Here is a 21,448-nt window from a genome sequence, read left to right as displayed (position 1 = left end):
TGCTTTCCCATTAGTTTGTGGGTGATAAGAAGTGCTAAACTTTAGTTGAACTCCCAGACTTGAACAATTCTTGCTACAATTGGCTTGTGAAAATTCGGTTAGTAACAATAGCAGTTGGAAGACTATGGAACTTGAATATATGATATTCGCAAAAAAAAAAACAATTTGAATATATGCTCTGAGAATTCTTTGACAACTTGTTGCGCAATAAATGGATGTTTCAAGACAATAAAATGTGCATATTTTGTTAGTCTATCAACCACTACTAGAATGACATATCTGTCTTCAGATTTTTGTAGTCCTTCTATGAAATCCATGATGATTTGAGACCATGCTAAAGTGGGTATAGGAAGTGGTTGTAGCAAACCTGGATAAGGAAGGTGTTCAGCTTTGTTCTTTTGACATACAACACACTCTTTCACAATTTGATTGACTTGTACTTTAAGGCCTGGCCAAAAGAATAAGAGTTTGATTTTTTTTGATATGTTGCTCTTTCACCAGAATTCCCTTCCTATGCAGATTGATGAAAGGATTGTAACAATTTTTCTCTCAAGTCATTTGGAAAAGAATGGGAGGATTGGACTATTTGTACTGCTGTTTGCTATGGCAGCATCCTTCTTTCAAGTCATGTGCTGGTTCTTCCTAGCACACAAGGATGCGTTTACATGGGGATTTTCTCTATCTTAGAAGTATAGCTGTTACTGGTGTTGCTAAGAGATATATCTCCTCTGTTATTTGTACAGAAACAGGTGCTTAGATATCATGAAGTGACGAAATACTTCCTAAAAAAAGAGAAATATAATACTACTTAAAGGAGTATATACCAAATAAAGGAAGTAGAATACTACTTTGTGGGAGGTATATACTCCTTAAAAATTAGTTGAATATTTGTTTGAAGGACTGGAACGGCGACTACATGGGAGGTGAATAGGAGCCCTTAAAATTCTTCAATAAGAACAAGACCTATGTCCAATTCGCACCCAACGCACATCAAGAACGAATCATAACAAAACACAACACAGAGCACGGCGGAAACATCACAAAACTGTAGCTCGAGAACCCAAAATCCAAACTTGACCTATTAAACATGGTCCAAATCCAATGAAATTTTAGCCAAGGCTTCATATGTACATGGTGAATCTTTGCCCAAAAGATCTCAAATAGACCAAGATTTCACCCTCGATTTCATAGATTTGACCAAGAACACAAAAAGGGGATTTTTTGAGAAAAATCAAATTCAAGGCACTCGTGTGAGGGAATTGATTTGAAATCACCCTAGATGTTTTTACACACGTCCTAGCAACCTTTTGTCCCAACAAATTCAACCAAAATTGTAGCCAAAAGCGAAGAATGATAAATTCACCAAAACTTCAAGAACAAGAGACTAGGAGGAAGACAAAAGCACCACAATTTTGCTAAACATCTTAGGAATTGAATTAAGATCTAACAAGATTCATGGATACATGACTTGGAAGCCACCCATCATCCTCCCACTATTGATGAGATCAAGTCTAGAGCAATTAACCCTAATCTCTCTCTCTCCCTCTCTCTCCCTCTCTCTCTCTCTCTTGAAGCCCTAACCAAGCCTAGCAATAGTAAAATGGAAAATGGTCTTAGAAAGGTAGTTTGCAACCAGCCACCTCCCTTATTTATAGGCAAGTGGAAATTTCCCAAATTGCCCCTTAAGTCTAATACATGATACACACCCCCGAGGTGGCAAAATGGTCCAAGTTTTTTGTTATCCATCGGATGGATCCGACGCCTTCACGACTTTTCTTTGTCTCCACGCAAGCTTTGAGATGGTGCCACACATCCTCCGACTCTATCCCCGGTTTTGAGGAGAAATCGGAAAACCTCCTTGTACACTTCTCAAAGCACGACTCCTCTGCGCTCGCGTTGGCTCTACGCAAACTCCTCGATGTTGATGCGTGTCTGACCTCCACCTTGGTCTTTGACGCCTTCAAGCCTTTGCGCTCCCACCACCAAGCCGCCTCTTGACTTGCCATCGTCTTCCTGCCTTGACTTGGTCAACGCTGTCTTCATCACTTCTCTTCACACCATGTCTTCTTACATCCTCCATGTGAGCGATGCAGATCACCCATGGCTTCATGGGCCTCACACGGTCCGTCAACGCCAAGCCTCCACTTGCCCTTCACCACGCATGGTCCATCGGCACCAAGACTGCTTGACCTTCACCGCCTTGCTGTTGTGCGCCATGTCACATTTGTACACCTACACATCATGAGCCAAGAAACATGTTTCTTCGCCATCCTCAATTCTCTCTTCATCACCACCTCCGATTAGCCAAAAACATAATCAAGCACAATTAAAACATGCTATGCAAATTGAAAGCTCTAAATCAACATTCCCATTAATCACTCATTATCATCAACACAAGGACACTTCTCACTTTGTATTCTCATGATTGTTGGAGAATCATTGGCTTGTCGGCTAGCACTTAGCATGTTGTTCATGGAAGTATGCACGCTTGCTGCCTACAATAACATTCGAATAAAGACGCGATGCGTGTAACCATGGCAGCACAAGATGGGGAGCACACTGCACAGTCACAAGCGGCCAGGTCTTGTGGAATTGGAATAAACATGCAGTAGCATCACAAGGGGTCGGCCGCACGGACGCGGCCGTCTCGAGCACACTATAAAATCCTGCTAATATCGTCATCACTCATCACTATCCAAGTTCTCCAATACATCAACCACATGTTCACACCAGATTTTGTAACATACATGCCGCTTGATTAGGGGTGGCAACAGGTCTTCCCCTGTCGGGTTTTGCTAGCCTGCACCCGACCCGAAACCCGATTTGTCAAACCCGATCTAGCCCCGAAATGGATAACAGGTGCAAACCGGCCCCCGGCCCCGAACCCAGTGGGGACTCGAGACCTGGCAAGGACCCGAGACCCGCTCCCACCCTTCTCCTTTCCCTATCTAGACTCTAGAGCTGGCGCATGCGCATCTCACCGCCGCGGCGCTGTCACCTACTCTCCTCGGCCGCCCCTCCCTCTCCCCTACGGATCCCTCACCGGTTCACCACCAGCTCCTCAATCCACCACTCCTGTCTCGTCGACGCCAGCCCTGCCTATCACGACGGTGGCAACGAACGAGTGGACGTTGTGCGACGTTGAGACCACGGGCGTCATCCACCTGACGGCCTCTCTTGCCCGGACCACGCAAAGGAAATCAGAGTCGGAGTTCATTTGTTTCTCCTGTCCTCGCAACAGTCGCATCTTTGCCCTCGTCATGCTGCTCTTCCACCGAAGCGCGGCGGCGGCGGACCCTAACCCTAACTACTAGTGATGGCTCAAGGTTGAAGATGAAGTGCTTCCAGCGACACTTTATTTGCCATCGAAAGATAAGATAGTTTCTTATTTGACATCCTATGAAATAAACTTTTTTATTTGTCATTTCTTCTTATTTTCATTTCTTCATCGTCACTGTCATCTATTTGATAAATAGAAAAGACACATTTGTCTTTAGGGAGGAGGACGACGGCCTCACGCGTGGCTATCAGAAGCTAATTGAAGTTTAAGGGTCTTTAGAGCCGAATATTAGAATGTGATGTATTAGAGAGTTGTAGATAATTTCTTCTTGCTTTCATAAGATTTTTGAATGCTAAATTTGGATGAATAGATCATGAGATATGAATTTTTAAAGTTGTGTTGTTTGCAGACCATTAGGGGAGCTGTATGGTTACATTGTGACTATGATTAGGCATAACAAAAGTCAAAATTAATTTTTTAATACCAAAGTTGTAGAAAATTTTGTGTAAATTTTTTTAGTATACTTATTTATTATGTTTCATATTGAAGAAAAATAGATAAAAAAAATAACAAGGTGACTAGACTGCAGTGGATGTATTAATGTCATGGCTATTTTTTAATATGATTTAGTTTAATATTCATAATACTTTCTAACTTGAAAATACGATATATTAAGTATAGTTTCTATATATAAGTTTTCATCTATGAATATACTTCTTGGTTGCAAGTTTTATATTTTTATACCATATGGACAGTAAGTCGTTTAACATGTGTGACTGGAAAACAATGCGTTTAAAATGTGTGCCTGAGGCCGCTGTCCTCCTCTCTAAGAATAAATATATCTTTTCTATAGATCAATTGGACGATAGTTATGTGGAAGAAATAAAAATTAGAAGTAGATAAAGAATTTTCTAATAGGTCATTTCGTGAGATGCAAATAGAAAATTAACTTATCTTTCAATAGCAAATAAGAAATTTTCTAATAGTTTTTCTGGTAAAATGCACTAATTTCGTGCAGATGCTTGTCCTTGCGTGAAGTTGCTAGTTTGCTGCAGGTTTGAGATCGGTGAGTTTTTGTTCCGGCGGACCCCTGGCCAGTTTTGTACATTTTTGCTGTAACTTTTAGCAAACTCTTATCAGTTTATTCTTCAACTCTACAACATTACTCTTGTGCATATTACGGATAGTTTCCTGTTACAGAGATATTTTTGCATATTCTCCTACGGAGCTAGTATATCGTGGTACGGTCGCTCCCTTTTTCTTTGTTGCTCTGGGTGACTAGAAAGAAATAAATTAGAGATTAAATGTGCTATGGGGGATAAAATGACTATATAATGACCTAGATTTCTAGAGTGTATAGTGTGCGAGGCAGTAAACAGACGAGTACAGAGCAAAACACTTAAAACTCTACTGAACAAGACGCAAGGAGATCAAGATTGTGCTCCATAAATTAACCGCCTTCCCAAAGACATAGATATAGGTATAATAATGAACCATGGAATAAGTATTACCTGTAGCTCCAATAACTCAACTATCAGACTGTCAAGAAGTATACAATCTAAACGCCAGATACCTAGTATAATACGTAGGGCAAGAAAAATTTCTGAGCGAATCCGGGTGTTGACGCGAAAAGATACCACATGCCAAACATTGAACACCTCATGTGCAATCTGCAATCTTAGACCGGAAGCTCTGACCAGGATAATAGGAAGCTCCGATGTGGATTGGAAGTTCCAACGATAACCATCCAACAGGCAGCGCTTAGAAAACTCTAGTCGTGGTGCCATGTCATCGGATCTTTGTCGTCATCGGATCTTCGTCGGGAGGGACCCGTCGAAGCACGGATAGCTGGTGGCTTGTCCTTGGTCGTTGAGATCAAGAAGGGATGGGACTACAGAAACTAGGTAAAAAGATAGATGTGATTGTATTTTTGATTGATTATTTTTTATTTAATTGATCATGACCCTCTCATGTTTAAAGTATGGTAGGTCTTAGCCGTAGAAGATCAGGACTCATAATTCAAACCAAATCATACTTATAGATATGATTCAGTTATGCCATCTGATCTCCGAATTTTCTATAACTAACATATCTTTACTATTTGACCACGTAAGCTCCTATATATATATCCGAGTATCTCTTATTGCAGTTTGATCTTCTTGGATTCGATTACCTACGGAGTCATCAAAAAGTGTGTTGACATGAAAAGATGCTACGTGCCAAACACTAAGTGTCTCATGTGCAATCTTGGACCAGAAGCTCCGACCAGAATAATCAAAAGTTCCGATGTGGATCGGAATTTCGACAATAACTATCTGACAGGTAGCGCCTAGGAACCCTAGTCGTGGTGCCATGTCGTCGGATCTTTATCGTCACTCATACTCGGGATGGTCTCCGTCGGAGTGTGGATAGCTGGTGGCTTGTCATTGGTCGTCGATATCAAGACCAAGTAGCAACAGGAGGAAGAAGAAAGGAAGAGACTACAAGAAATAGGTAAAAAGATAGATGCGATTGTATTTTTGATCGATTATTTGATGATTCAATTGGCCAGGACTCTCTCATATTTAAAGGGCGGCAGGTCTTAGCTGTAAAAGATAATAACTTCTAATTCAAACCGAACAAGACTTACAGATATAATTCGATTATGCCATCTGATCTCCAAACTTTCTATAACTAACATATCTTTCCCATTTGACCACGTAAACTCTCATAGATATGTTAGTTATAGAAACTTTAGAGATCAGATGACATAATCAAATCATATCTGTAAGTCTTGTTCGGCCTTCTTGGATTTGACTACCCGCTCGATACGAACATCTGCTTGCGTACCACCTGCTTGGTCCAACCATGTACTCCAAACTCGACCAATCACCGCTCGGTTCGATCATCTACTCAGAATCCTCATGTCCAAACTTGACCAGCCTCCAACATGCTAGAAGTTTGACTAGCTTGCTCGGAGACCAACATGCTCAGATTCCAACATGCTCGAACTCAACCATTCACTGCCTGATCCGTCACCTACTTGAAGACCATATGCTCAACTCAACCACGTACTTGCAACTGACCAGTCCTTCTTAGACTTGATCAGCTCCTTGGACTATATGCTCGAATTTGATTAGTCTTTGCTCGACCCAACCACCTCCTCAAAGACCATATGCTTGGAGTGATCACCTTGTCTGAGACCACCTTAGCCGGAGACCACCTTAACTAGAGATCACCTGGTTAGAGAACCTAATCAACAGTTACCTGATCGGAGATCACCTTGACAGAGACCACCTGACCGGAGACCTGGTTAGATGCCATCCAAACAATGACCACCTTGTCATCTTCAGCAATTACTTCTTGATCTCATACAACTTTTCCTAATTGAAGTATTTTGCATTTCGATTCAAAACTAAATAGTAATTAAATAGGCATCATCTTTAAATTCTCATCGTCAGCATTGCAATGACTATTATAGATGCTAAATCTTATCATCAACACCTGGCCATATTTCTCCTGGTGTTATCATTAGACTATCCTAGTTCTCCAAAACATCAACCGCAACCGCTCCACACCAGCAGCATGGCACCAGAGAAGCCACACGAACCTGGATGCAAATCTAGTCCTACAACTGAATGGATGCTGTTAGAACTCCACACCATTGCAGATGCAGTGAAAATGTTTCCTTTCCACAGTTCCAGTGCCGATGCATAATTTGAAGGGTGGAGAGTTCAGTTTAGTTCAATCCCTCAAAAGTAGTTTTGACTCAAAAATAAAGGCGCATAATTTATGCGGTGGGGAGGGCACGTACGATTCAGCCACTCCAAACCCTAGCCACACCCTCTCCACCAGGGGCGGACGCATACCAAAATTATAGGAGGGGCTGAACATACTACGTTAATATAAGTTCAAATATGTCACATGCATAAAATTGGCAAGTTTCATTCTTCACGGCAATTTCATACGTAAAGATAAAGATGAAGTGCAAAACAAATCAAAGAAGAAGGAGTACAAGACAGACATGCAATATGCTCGTACCAAATCAATGGATAACACGTGCGTACGTGACAATAGCCCATTAATCTTCATGAGAAGAAATTTGTACACAAAAAAGATAAATTAGTTATAAATAACGACATTCAAATAGGGTGTTCTTTCAAATTAGAAGATAAATAAAGAATGAAGCATACCACTAAATTATTTTTTGGCACTAACATATGATGTTCTTTCATGTCTTCGAACTCTTGTATGATTTTTTCATTGGTAATGCTTCTAAATATCTCCTCCTCGGTGTAGCATATTATCAAATCATTAAGCCATTCATCCCCCATTTTGTTATGTAGATATGTCTTTATAAGTGTCATAGCTGAAAAGACTCTCTCGACTGATGCTGTTGCCACTGGAAGTATCAATATTAGCTCAATGAGCTGATAAACCAATGGGAAAGATCTGTTCTTTCCAGTCTCAACCATTTTTTCAGCAACCTTTGGAAGGTCTCTACATCCAAGAAATTCTTCACTCTCCTAATATTGAGAATGGAGCTTTGAAGTTGATTTCTTAGCAACAAACAATCAGCTACTGTGAAATCTTCGGCATAAATCTCAGCAAGTCTCACAAGCTTCTCCACATCAAAACTAGAGAAGGAGTTTCTTGGATTAAGAGAAGCCATATATACTAATAACTCCATTAAAGCGGTGCATTAAAGCGGTGATTCATCTATGACAAAATGGCATCGATGGCAATAATGAAAATCTCAACATGGTAGAAATGCATATTTGTTACCTTTTGCCTTCTACGTGAATACGTCCCTCTAGCATTACTTCATTGTCCATTTTTGGTACTTTAATATCATTTTTGTCACAGAAAGACTTCACTCTTCTGAATAATGGCTCCCATCCATTGTCCCTCATATCCTGCAAACGATCTTTCACATCCATAATTAAACTCATTGCTTGAACGATGTCTTAATCCTTTCTTTGCAAAGAGCGTGACAAGTCATCTGTAATGCTTAACAAGTCTATCATCAAAAACATGATGAATACAAAATCAAAGCTTTGCATTTTACCAATTAAACCAAATGCTCCACCATTACACGTCGGTTTACTGGAATATTGCTTGACAATCTCAAGCACCTCCAAGATAGCTTCCCACATTTGAAAAATACGAAGCAATGTTTTAAGATGTGAACCCCATCTAGTATCTCTAGGTCTAGTTAGGCTACTTTCCTGGTTCAGTCCTCTTCCAGTGCTAATCTCACCATCCTCCACCTTTTCTAACAACACACCATAATGCTTTGCAAGTAAGACATCATTTCTCATACACGATGCACCCACAGTGTTCACTATTAAAGAAATATAGTTAAAGAAATCTGCAATGACTGGACTAGAAGTTGCAACGGTAACAACCACTAATTGTAACTGATGGGCGAAACAATGCATATAGAAAGCATAAGGATTTTCATCCCGAATCAATTTCTGTGCACCATTAAATTCACCTCTCATATTTGAAGCTCCGTCATAACCCTACCCTCGAAGCCTAGAGATGGTTAACTTAAGACTGGAAAGCATACTGACCAAAGCTTCTTTCAATGCAGCAGTTGTACATCTATTGACATGTTGAAATCCAAGAAATCTCTCTATAACCTTTCCTTGATCATTCACGAACCTACATAACCAAATTTATTCTATGTTAGTATACTTAGTAGTACATAAAATCTAAAATTATACAAAAGTAATAAAAATGCAAAGTAAAGTATGGACTACTAACCTCAAAATCACAGCCATTTGCTCCTTTATTGATACATCTCGAGACTCATCAATAAGCACAGAGAAGTTCCTATCTCCAATTTCATTCATAATCACTGTCGTGACTCGTCGTGCACAAGCTTTTGTAAGGTCCTTCTGAATATGATGAGATATCATTTGACACCGTGTAGAACCTTTCTCATATGCATCCTTAACCATCTTCTTGTTTTTGTACCAGTCAACCATCTCTCTAAATTTACCCTTACTGAGAGAAGTATCGACTCATCATGTCTACAGAAAGCATCACCTTGCTCAATGAGATATCTTGCAACATCTAAAGAAGAAGTCAAGTGAATCTTGTAACGAATTTCATCTTCCTTGCCAGTATTAATAATTTTTTGAGCCACACTTGTTCTTTGGTTCATAAAGTCATCACACTTCAGCCTTGCATTGTTATGAGTTTTGCAATTACCGTGTCTCTCAAAAGTACACAAAGCCTTCTTCTAGTTGACATAACCAGACTTCGCAAATATGTTACTCCCAAAATTTTCAGGCTTTGCTGGCTCAAAGAAAAGATAACAATACAAACAAAAGGCTGCATCCTTTGAGACACTATACTCCAACCAATCATGCTTCTCAAACCAAGTTTTTTGAAAGGATCTCCATTCACCACTTTGCCATCTACGAGGAAATGTATGATTAACTGGTTGAGTTCGACCACTCAAAGCATATGCCCTCTTTACTTGATCTCTAATTTCAAATGCATAGTGATCAATTGGTTTGTGATTCCCTGGATCACCAACTATATCCAAGAAATGAAACTCCACTTTAGACTTCTTTGGTGCACTTATGCCCTCATCAGTATTACTAGTGTTAGCATTGCTTGAACTTGAATAATATGTGAGCAATATTCTTTTGGACATGTTACAAATCTACATATTTATCACAAATCTACCATAAATCACATGCTAAAATATAGATTTATCACAATATTGCATTAAGCATTATGTACCTAATAGGCTAATACCTTTTGCTTGCTGCTCTTGCCATTGCCCACGCCGCTGCTCTGGTCGTCGCCCACGCTGCTGTAGCATTGCTCTGGTCGTCGAGTCATCGCTCACGCCCCACACGTTGCGCGCCCATGACCACAACCCACGCATCGCGCGCTGTGCGCCACGCGCGCGGGTCTCGCCGCAGCGCCACGCCCACGCCCATGGCCCATGCACTGTGCGCTTGCATCTCGCCGCCACAAGGCCGTAGGTAAAGACGTCCAAATGGGCCGTGCCTACTGGGCCGGCCCGAGGCACGGTACTGTAGGCACGGCCCAGGCACGGCATGGCTCGATTACTGACGGGCCGGGCCGGCACGGCACGACGCCACGGGCCGTGCCTGGGCCGAGCGCGCGGCACGACGGGTCGGCACGGCACGGCCCGGTCAAGTCGGGCCGGCACGGGCACGGCCCGGCACGGTCCGGCCCGGCACTATTTTCTATTTTTTTATTTATATTTTTAATTTTTTAGCTATTTTAAAATATTTTTTTTATCTATTTTTAAATATTTTTATCTATTTTTTATATTTTTATTTATTTTCTATATATTTTTTATGTATTTTTTCATTTTTTAATATTTTTTTATCTATTTCGGCTCGTCGGGCCGACCGGGCCGTCGGGCCGAAATCGTGCCCGGGTCGGCCCGGCACGGCACGGTCACCGACGGGCCGTGCTGTGGGCCGAGGGGAAGGCACGCGGGTCGGCACGGCACGGCCCGTTACTGTAGATGGGCCGTTTGGGCCGTGCCGTAGCTGGGCCGTGCCGAGTCGGGCCCGTGCCGGGCCAGCACGAACAGCCCATTTGGCCATGTCTGGCCGTAGGACACCAGGACCTGCCTCGAATCCTCGGTGCTGTACAGCCGTAGGATAGCCAGTTAGGGATTCTTTGGATGGGTAATGGGTTGTAGATGAAATGGGCTATTGGCTATTGGGCTGTCCCTTGTTGGGCTCGGTGGATATGGCCCAGTTTTGAAGTTGCAGCCCAACTCATAGTCACTGATCAGCCCATTCTTTGGTTGTCTTCAACCTCCAGCAGACACTAAGACAGTAGGATCTCCATTCTCAGCCCCCTTTCCTCTCTTTCATGGCCCTAAAAATGAAGGGGGGGGGGGGGCTTAGGGGGGCTCCACAGTGCGGTGGCCGGTAGGGGGGCTCGAGCACCCCTGCTGCCCCGTTGAATCCGCCACTGCTCTCCACCCGACCTCTCAAAACACTAGTCATGCGTGTGGTACTAGCATACCGACGGTCAGCGTTCCACCCCAGGACGTGTGGATACCATAGAGGCACTACTGCAACTATGGCGTTGATCGACTAGATGACTTGAACTCCACGCCTGCCAATTTGACTTATGTTCCAAGTAGGAAGTCAGAATGCACCCGAGTAGGAAGTTGATTGCCTACATCTACTTGAGGAGGAGATCGCGTACGTGGAAGGGACGATTGCCCTATTGAGTTCGGCTACTTCCTCTTCATCGACACACACGATGTTGGGTTGGTCTACTCAAACACTTCTTCTGTTGTGCTGCACGTCAAGTGGTAAAGATCCATAATCCTCTACTCGCATTGTTTCCTGGTTGAACGCAGTAGATTTTTTTTGGTAGCCTACCCGTTTCCCAACAATTACACCAAATGAGCCACATGCTAAACCTTGTTGCCATCAAATAGAAACTCATCATCATCTCTTTAGCTACCTTGTCTTGAGCCTTGCACCTCCTATTGTACCGATCCATAACATTGTTGTATGACTTAAACTTTAGGTTCTTTTCTTCTCTCTCCCTCCTTTAATCCTGGTACCCATTAGAAGACAGCCAGTAATTATTGCAATTCTTTCTCCACCACAGCAACACCTCCCCCATGCCTACTTTCCTCTCCCTCCTAATTTATCCCAAAACATTGCATGAAGGAGATGGCACGCCATACCTACTCATCTTGTTTTTAATCTCTTGAATTTTTCTCTTCTTGTCTAATGTTGTGAGTCATCCTATATCTTTATACAGTTGATGTTAGCAACCAAAACTCTCCCAATTGCATCACCGCGTCTCCTATAATATAGTATTTAAAAGTTAGAATTTCAATAAAATGACATCATTGCTAGAACAATTCACTTACTTGCCAAGTCATCACTGATCCTGTTACCACAAAGTAACCATGGCCGAGCTCAGATAGCACTACAACCTCTCGAGCTGGGATCCTACACTGACACATTATTGGTGGTTCTCGTCACATGCCATCTTCTCATATGACTTGTATTTTGCATGTTCCTCCTCCGGCCAGTATGAGTTTGGCTCATATATGTACTCTTCAAAGTTGCACACAGCCCATCCATCCAGCACCCATGTTAAAATTAGCATACACAAAACAAAATATCATCATTTTCAATGGCATGGTCTCATCTCAAGCAACAAAAGAAAGGAGTATAGGTGAACCCCTCCAGCGGATGCTGTAGCTCAGCACGAACACCAAAATGGCATGGGGGGGGGGGGGTTAGCTGCATGTCAAGTACTAGCTTCCTCCTTCCCCTTCTCTATCATTTAGCATGTGTTTGGTAGACGAGGCACCCAACGCTTGAACTTATGATATAGACTAGTGTAATGATACAAATATGGGAACAAACAAAATTCTCGAGTCATACTTCTTCAAGCCATCAATCCACCGAAAGAAGAAGCATTTCATGTCATCTTGTCAAATTGTGAAAAACAAACAAACAACCATATAGTGCAATATTCCCATCAAACAACTAGCATGCACTTACACGAGAATCCACACAAGTGTAGTAAGCACAGACAATCGTTAAAGGATATCTCGACTATTTGACCTCGATAGGCACTCCACATTCATAGTTAGAAACGGGAAGAGCGAGATGCACTAGAGCATCTCACTCTTTTATGGTTGGATAGTTTCTATTGTCCCACCTTCCAAGCTTCATACCATCAAGCCTTTTAGACTTATCCATGCCTAAATAATACAAAACACAATCAACAAACTAGAGTAAAATGGCCTAACTAACATTAATCAATTTAGTTAAATACTGACCAATTCATCTTAACTATGCCACAATGCGACCTTCAATCTAGCCCTAAATAACATTAAATATGATATTCAACTATCCACTAATACAAAGGAAATAACTAAAACTAATAGAACATCTAATGTACTACCCCTTAATAGTTGCATGCAATAAATTTTATAAGTTAGACAGGTGTTGCCATACATTCACTGCACAATATTTGGCCTCCGATCTAGCCATAAGCGCACTAATTTCAACATTTTCATCATCTCATCACTAAATACTAGCTACCATAAAACCATCTAAAAAGGAAAAAGAAAATTAAATGGATGAGGGGTTAACTTCCTAGGGGACGCTCCCATGAAATGCCTGACGATTTGAGGCCGAATTAGAGAAGAATTTAAGGTAGATTAAGGGGAGAAGGGGAGAGGGGCACAATGTGATCGGGCTCGGGCTGGAGAAAGAAGGCAAGGAAGAGAGGAGAGAGCAAGGTTCTGTAAGGGGCTATGGGCAGACCCGTGACCTGTGCTAGGGGGCTCAAGCACGGGCTTGGCCCAAGTTGCCAATGTACAACACCCCTCAAGCCCATGAAGCACCTCTCCCCTACCACAAAGCGTAATGCCTGTGAGAGGTCAGACCGTGTGTGCTCCATGCGCTACGAGGTTGCTAGCAAGCCTACGACCCTAACCTTGCTGGCGGTAGACACCGGAGGCTAGACGATGCCTTTTCTCGGCTGGTGAATGCTGCTGCTCACTTGCAGATCCTAACATCTTGTTGTGGCATTGCCCACATGCCACATCCTGTAGCTCGATTGCTTGGTCTCCCCACTCCCTAGTCCTCAATCCCTAGCCCCTGCTCATGGCTCGAGCACTCGGCTGCAGGCTGCTTGGCCTCGTTTCGATCATTCGACCTCCGTGCTCCACACCTCCACCTACCACCGCTAAGGTACTGACTGCTCCACGAATGCGGCTGTAGTTAACAGGCTGCTCGGCTCAACCTCCATGGCACTTAGAAATTAGCACCCCTTTGTTCAAATCCTAGGTCCGCCACTGCCAAAGTCTGTCACCCTAGGATGGTTGGCGTGACATGAGCTGCCACATCATCGCCGTGTGTAAAGCGCCCCAGGGGCATTTCAGCATGGTAGGCATGGTCACACCAACACATGTGACATGACAATGTACGATTGCCACACTATGTATCTTGGCGTGACTAAAAAGACTACTTTTTAGAAATCTAGTTCCAAGGGTCTATTAATAAAATATTAATTAAAATAGGCTAAAATTTTTTCCCCTGGTGGTAGGGTTAGGGCAACTGGGAGACGCGATAGCATGGCACCATCCGTTGGCACTAGAGAAGACGACGGTGACCAGCTTTTAGGTTGGGCACTGCACCGTTCAAATCACCCTGAACCATTCCTGCACCATCGCCCCGTCCTCCTCACTGCAAGGAGCTAGGAACGCCTGGAATCTGCGATTCAAATCCACGAGACATGGTTGTGCGGCAGCATGAAGCGCTGAGACATGCCTATTTTAGTATTTGACAAAATTAAGTGGATACTATTGTAAAAGTGCTCGTATTGAAAAATATCATCGGTGTGAGGATGACATGTGAACCCACATGTCATCCTCGTACTCAACAAATTGTCCCTTAGTATTTCTCCGGTGTGATTCATTCCAGGCCATATGTCCTCTACTGTTACTATCACACTTCTATCCTGGTTCCCCAAAACATCAACCAAACGTGATTTTGTAACATATAAACCAGTAACAATTGACGCTTGATACTTGATATAGGAATTCTAGTAAGGAGATGTCTCTTGGTACATGAGACTCAGAGTAGCACCTGCAATATAACTAAAGTTCGATAACTACATCAGACCGAATTAGTTGCAGGCCATACCAGTAGACTAGAGGATACCCCGAAACACCTAGGATTCGTGCAACACAAACGCATGCATCGTCATTTAGCTCCCCACAAGCAGCATGTCACAGAAGAAGCCACAAACTTGGATGCAAATCGAGCCCTGCAACTGCATTCCATAATTCCATCAGAACATAGAAACCGCCATTGCAGATGCTGTGTACGCGTTTGCCTTCCACCGCTTGCTGGTGCCGTATCCAACACTTGTGAGCCTTCCAACAAGCCCATGCTCCACCGCTACTCCTTCCCCCCTCCTTCCCATCTGGTGACTTTCCTCACCGCATCCTCACCCCCACTTCGCCCTCCTTCCTCGTCTACAACGACTCTTGCCATCGGATCCGTCACCGCCAACCGCCGCCTTGCTAACCTTTTGCCAATGACACCCCTACCTTAACCTGGCACCACCAGGGCCAGTGCATCACTCCCCCCTCCCACTCTGCCACCCGCCACTACCACTGAGCCAGCCTACCACCGCAAGCCTCCCTCTAAGCCCGCTAAACTCCAGTGAAACCCCAGTCCTAACCTTAACTCACCGTCACCGAAGAAGAAGCAAGGGGGCCATCAAGACTCCGAACCTTGCAGCACATGAGGAGGCCTAAAAATCGGGTGAGAATGAGGCTTGAAACACTCAGGCAGATTTTAGCTTTTCCGTTTCGGGTATCCTCATGACTGCTTACCTTTGCGCTTAAATCTTTTGCGCTGAACCTCTACCGTCACTGCAAAAGAGTATTACTCCTAAGCGATTCCTGGCCATTTGTCCTCTGCTCTTACTATCACACTATCCTAGCTCCCAACATATCATCGACACATGATTTAGTAACATATACAGCCAGTAACAGTTGGTGCTTGATACAGGGAGTCTAGTAACGAGATGTCCTTGTAACATCGTAGTCAGATGCGAATAAGAGTAGCACCTGCCATATAATCCATACACCAACTAAAGTTCGATAAGTACATCAGACCGAATGATGAGCTGCAGGCAATATCAGTAGTCTGCACTCTGCAGTATAACCCTAAAACAGTATTATTGCAACACAAAAGCCTGTATCATCACCTAGCTCCCCACAAGCAGCGTGGCACCCAAGAATTCACAAACTTGGAGGCGAACCAAGCTCTGCAACTGGAATCAGTTAGAACATAATGCAGATGCACCATAAACAAATATATGTAGAACTATTTTTGCTCGCAGACATGTAACCTATTATTACAGTAAGCATAATGTAGTATGAATAAACATTGACATCATCAGTTTGCAGTTATGAAATAAAACAAAATTTAAAAAACAATGTAGCTCCAACAGATTTACTTTTGCAGTCAACCCTAGCTTTATGTATTATAATCTCTGGTCCAATTTACTTGTCATTTTAGCTCTATCCATGTTGAAAAGGAACGATATAATGCTTGTTCTTAACTATACAGTACCTTTATTAATTATAAATCAAAATATCTAACACTACCACCACAAAGATTATTTGGAGGGAAGAGTTCCCCACAAAACTAAAACAAGTACATGCTAGCATCGACTTGGCATGAGTGCCCAATCTTTTTTCTGGGATCAAGTTCCTTGGCCGAATGCTGTTGATTGACAATCAGTCCCTTTTCCCATAGATATAAAGTAATTCAATTGATCCTAATATGCTTGAACACAAAGATGAAGCTATTTCACGATCATGAGAATGACAAAATGAGATAATGGAATGAAATATCAATTCCTTTGGCACGACTAAACTAGCTATAAGACTTATCTTTGTTAAAAATCCTTGTGAATAAGTGCTACCCCTCTGTTTCCTATTACCTTATATAAGTAATTCTCAGTCCAGCACCTAAGGATGGATTGGATGTCACAAAACTAAATTACTAACAGCACGCACAAAAGTAAACCATTGACAGTAGCTAGACTGGGAACATGAACAAGATCAGAGTCAAGGCACATGCCTGCGAAGCAATAGACTTTAAGCCCATTATAACCAATTTACCAAAGCTCTTTTCAGCTAAGTTTAGGCTTATCTCATAAGCCAGTAGCTTACGAAAATATGGTCAATAAGCCATATATATGCAAGTCCACAATGCTGTTTGGTACAAACTAATACCATTCAGCTCATAAGCGCTTATGGATCATGAGATAATTAGTGATTTCATAAAGCAAGCAGGCTAGCCACAATCACAGTTACATAAACAAGCACTGAAAAGGGTGAAATTCCATAAACCTAAGCCAAACAGCCCTACTCCTTGGCATATTGATGCTTTAGTCAATGTTTGGGAAACTTGCATAAGCATGGCAGGCGGGGAGTGAATGGATAGCAGCCCGAAATTACCCAGACTAATCATTTCTTCAACAAGGTCATAAGGATAGGATATACTTTAAAACTATGCTACCATTCCATTGCTGCATTGCTGTCTTAGAAAAACTAAAGAGAAAAAAATCCTGCTAGGATCCTGCTCATCAAAAATAAAATAATTAAAAACTTCATGGCAATTATACAATAGTAAAAGAATGTATGCCTATATAAATTGAGGAAAGTACCAGATATGGTGTTCAACCAAATAGACATTTGTGAGATTTAGTTGCAGATACGAGGACTGTGACCCAAATACTAAACTACTCTACTTCAAGATATATGATCAAAATGAAAGCCAACAGGGGGTGCAATTTTCCATATTGGTAGTGAAACAGTGACCTAAATGTGCACATATTGTTAGCCAATAACACATGAAAAAGGAAAAATCAAGCAGAGCACAACACATTAAGACATGGGAAATCAGCATCTTCTGTTTGCACCAAGATTTTAAGAAGACAGAATATTTGCAGAATTTAAGTGTTTAACAAGAAGAAACATTTGATTTCCAGCTCTGAAAGGATCAAGTAGATAAATAAGATGTTAAACCTATACTTATCCAACAGCTCGCAGATAAACTATTTGCCTTAAATGGTGTTTTCGAATTATTAATTTCTTGAAACTGATTAATATGATTTTTTTTTCTACAAAAATTCAACAGTGATATACTTCCTATATAGGAAAACAAATAACTACGGATTGCTGCAAATCACTGTGGGAGGTTCCATGACAGATAGTTTCCATAGTAAAATGTTCCATTTACATGGCTCCCATTGTTGAACAACAATGCAAACAGACCATGAATGCCCCTTCCTAAATGTGACTTTACTAACAGCAGAGCATAGCTAGGTACTAGAGAATCATGTTAAAATGAGCAACCTACAAACATTAGCAAATTGTCAAATAGCACACACCCTACATGGTGAACACAAGGATGAAAGCAAGAAGGCGGAACACCCTACATTTGTGAGTTAATTAAGATTAAAAGGTGGAAAGGCAAAACATGCACAATGCAAATATGAATTTATTCTTGCATCACGACACGTGACAGTATCTGAAGTTAAACACAAGAAGCCAACAAAGACAATGATAAACGGCTTACCACTTCATATCCTTCTCGGTGACATGGACGGGGGGAACCCAAAATACGGATAGAAGTAACAATATCCGTACCTTATCCTACTGACCCTCTCAATCTTCAAAGTCTTAATCTCAAGTGAGAAACACACTGCACGTAAGGTATCTCGGCCTTTCGAAGTGCCTACTAGGAAAATGTATCCTTCAGCTGCACCTTTGATGGAACACTTATAATTGGAGGGCAGAGGAATCATACTCTCCATCTGCCACTCATATGCCCCCTCGCCCTCATTTTGCATACTGGTGAAATAATACACAGATGCGCCTGGATAAGTCTGACTAAACATCGCAAGTCTGCCATCCCCTGCCTCCGCAACAACAATGCGCCCCTCATTGTGAACAGGCGGGAGGTCACCAATGGAGAACTCCATCTTGTTCATGGCAAGCTTGAGCAACTTGTTTCCACGTCCCAGTCTCCAGAAGAAGCAGCCATACGCATAATGATAGGTCTCACCTTGGTCTCCTGGTATTAAGTTCAAGCTAAGAGCATCCCAGCTGGTAGATGTGCCAACAATCCAGCTATCAGAGCATCTCGAGAAGACAAAAATCACCGTCTTTGTTGCGCAATACGTCCTGCCCATCACTTCGAATGATGTCTCATCCTCGTCGTCTCCAGAAGGGACAAGGAAGGGCTCGAAACATTGGAGATTTTGTTCCTGGACCTGGACGGAGGCGAGTAGGTCGTCGGGTATGGGAGGCAGCAGCAGGTATTCCTGGGACACGGGGTCGCACACCGCGAGGTCCGCGAGGACGACCCCTGTATAGCCCGCAGGGATGCTCTTGAGGAGGACGCGGCCGTCGCGGACGTCGCAGGGATCCCAGCGGCCCCATGTACCGAGAGGGAGGTAGTCGAAGGAGAAGCCGGCGGCGCAGGCGAGAACGTGGGCGGCAGGAGCGTTGGGGTGGGGAGCCTCAGCCCGTTGGAATTCTGCGGGTTCGGCGTAGAGGAAGCCGAGGAGGAGAGGCGGGTGGAGCGAGCGGTAGCGGCGGAGGAAGGAACGGTTCGCGATGAGACGGCGGAAGGTGGCGCACGCGGTGGAGGCGCGGGCAAGGTCGGCAAAGGAGCCGATCCGGAGGAAGATCTCCTCCAGCAGATCGTCGGCGACAGCCGGAAGCTGCTGCGGCGGCGGCGGCAGCTGCAGCGTGGCTACGAAGAAGTGGAGGATCGACCGAATCAGCGACGCCATTGCTGGCTGGACTCCCGGCTTCCGGCGAATAGGGGAAAGGAATCGAGGGCTCGGGCAATTCGTGGGGCCGATCACAGCACGAAGTCACGCTCGGGCAATTCCCGTTCCCGCTTGTCCGCGTCGCTCCCGCAGCTTCCTTTCTCAAAGTTAGACCATCTCCGATCATATTTTTTTTTATTTCGTACCTTCTCGATTCCTTTTTTCATTTTTATTGTCTTTATTTTCTCAACTTCTAACAGCTTCCATTTGAACGGAATCACGAAAAAAAGAAGAAAATCCCGTTCTGAATAAAATAATCTTGAGAATTTCTTCATGACGAGACAAAAAAAATCGTTGAAACGCTGAAAAGAACAAAAATCTCTTTACGACGGGATTTTCGCCCCCGAAGAAAAACCCTTAGGCATAGTCGTATCGGCTCCCTCTCCCTTTCCCGTTTCATCCAAACCAGATCTAGCCGGCGACCGACGGCTGGTGAGGACGTCGTCACTCGGCTATCGTGTCTCTCCCTCTGCTCTCCCTTGTGCTATCAACTTTTTTATTAGAAAATTGCAAAAATAAAACCCAAATTTACAAAAGTATAATAATAGGTACATGTTGGCACTCCGTGTGCCGATTTCCTACACCGAGTGCTGACAGGTGGTGGACCCGTTGAATCAGGACGGCCATGTTGGCTTTCAGAGGACCCCGGGACCTGTCGACACACGGATTACAAATAGGTCCCATATCACAGCCTGTCGGCACTTCGCATACAGACATGTCCCTATTTATTCCTAGTCATCGTCGATTTTTCTTCCACAGGCCACACACACTTCTTCCATGGGCGAGCGCGATCGACGAGCGACGGCGGTGGCGCGGCGAACGAAGGTAGGTGCGGCGACGACCGGTGGGGCGGCTTATGGAGGCAGAGCAGCGATGCGGTGAACTTCAGTGGCCGACTAGCAAAGGTATACTTTTTTGGTTTTTTTTTGAAAAAATAGGTAATAATTAGTGAAAATTAGGGAGTTAGTTAGAAAATATTAGAAAATACAGGAAATTAGTTAGAGTAGAGTAGGAAAATTAGGAAATTAGTTAGAAAAACAGTAGAAAAATAGTTAGAATAGATTAAAAAATATAGTATGGTTAGAAAATTAGTTAGAGCAGAGTAGAAAATAAAGTATAGTTAGGAAATTAGTTATAGTAGAGTAGAAATTTTAGGAAAACAAGGATATTAAATTTAGAATAGAGTAGGTATGGTACATAAATTAGCAATAGGTTATTTATGTTTTTGAAATTAATAGATTTAGAATAGTTTGACGTTGCATTGTTATGAATTTATCGGTAGTAGAATTAAGAATTTGATATATATAGATGAACACATTTTCCATCGAGGTAGGATTTATACAATAGAAATGTTGTGGATTTTCCCAACATTGTGTTTATAATGGTAGGAAAAAATTGGATCAGTTTGGAATTTGGAGTATGAAAATTTAGAAAACAGTTGAATAGACAATTTAGCATAGAGTATACATAAGTCAGTTCTTTTCAATAGTTCGAAAAAGAGTATAGTTAGGTACACAATTTAGATTAGAATAGTTAGGAGTAGATTTTGAATCTACATTATTTAGAAAATTTATGTAGTTCAAAAATATTTACAATTGTTAGACAATTTATCTAGAATTTTTCAATAGTATGATAATTTAGAGTTAGAATTTTATTTTGAATAGATAGACAATTTATGTAGTTAAAAAATATTTAGAATTTAGGAAATAAGAATGGTTTGAAATTGAATTTTTATGAATTGGAGATATATATATGTAGTAGAAATATTCT

The 21,448-nt window shown here is 42.5% G+C and overlaps 1 protein-coding gene across 3 annotated transcripts; it reads right to left on the bottom strand.

Annotated features, from left to right (window-relative positions):
• Positions 1–15,785: 15,785 nt before the first annotated feature.
• On the bottom strand, positions 15,786–19,756 carry LOC133891901 (uncharacterized). 3 transcript variants are annotated; one of them, XM_062332604.1, is made up of 2 exons: positions 18,418–19,756; positions 15,786–16,099 (listed from the first exon to the last, which is right to left on the bottom strand). In XM_062332604.1, exon 1 carries the CDS (start codon positions 19,637–19,639, stop codon positions 18,422–18,424), a length of 1,218 nt encoding a protein of 405 aa, XP_062188588.1. In that variant the 5' UTR covers positions 19,640–19,756; the 3' UTR covers positions 15,786–16,099; positions 18,418–18,421. The 3 variants fall into 3 exon arrangements, with proteins under 3 accessions (XP_062188588.1, XP_062188587.1, XP_062188589.1); XM_062332603.1 differs by having other exon boundaries at positions 15,786–16,093; XM_062332605.1 differs by lacking the exon at positions 15,786–16,099 and adding an exon at positions 16,149–17,415.
• Positions 19,757–21,448: the final 1,692 nt, after the last annotated feature.

Source organism: Phragmites australis, chromosome 15 (assembly GCF_958298935.1).
Source record: "Phragmites australis chromosome 15, lpPhrAust1.1, whole genome shotgun sequence".
NCBI lineage: Eukaryota > Viridiplantae > Streptophyta > Magnoliopsida > Poales > Poaceae > Phragmites > Phragmites australis.
This window is presented reverse-complemented; position numbering and strand designations above follow the sequence as displayed.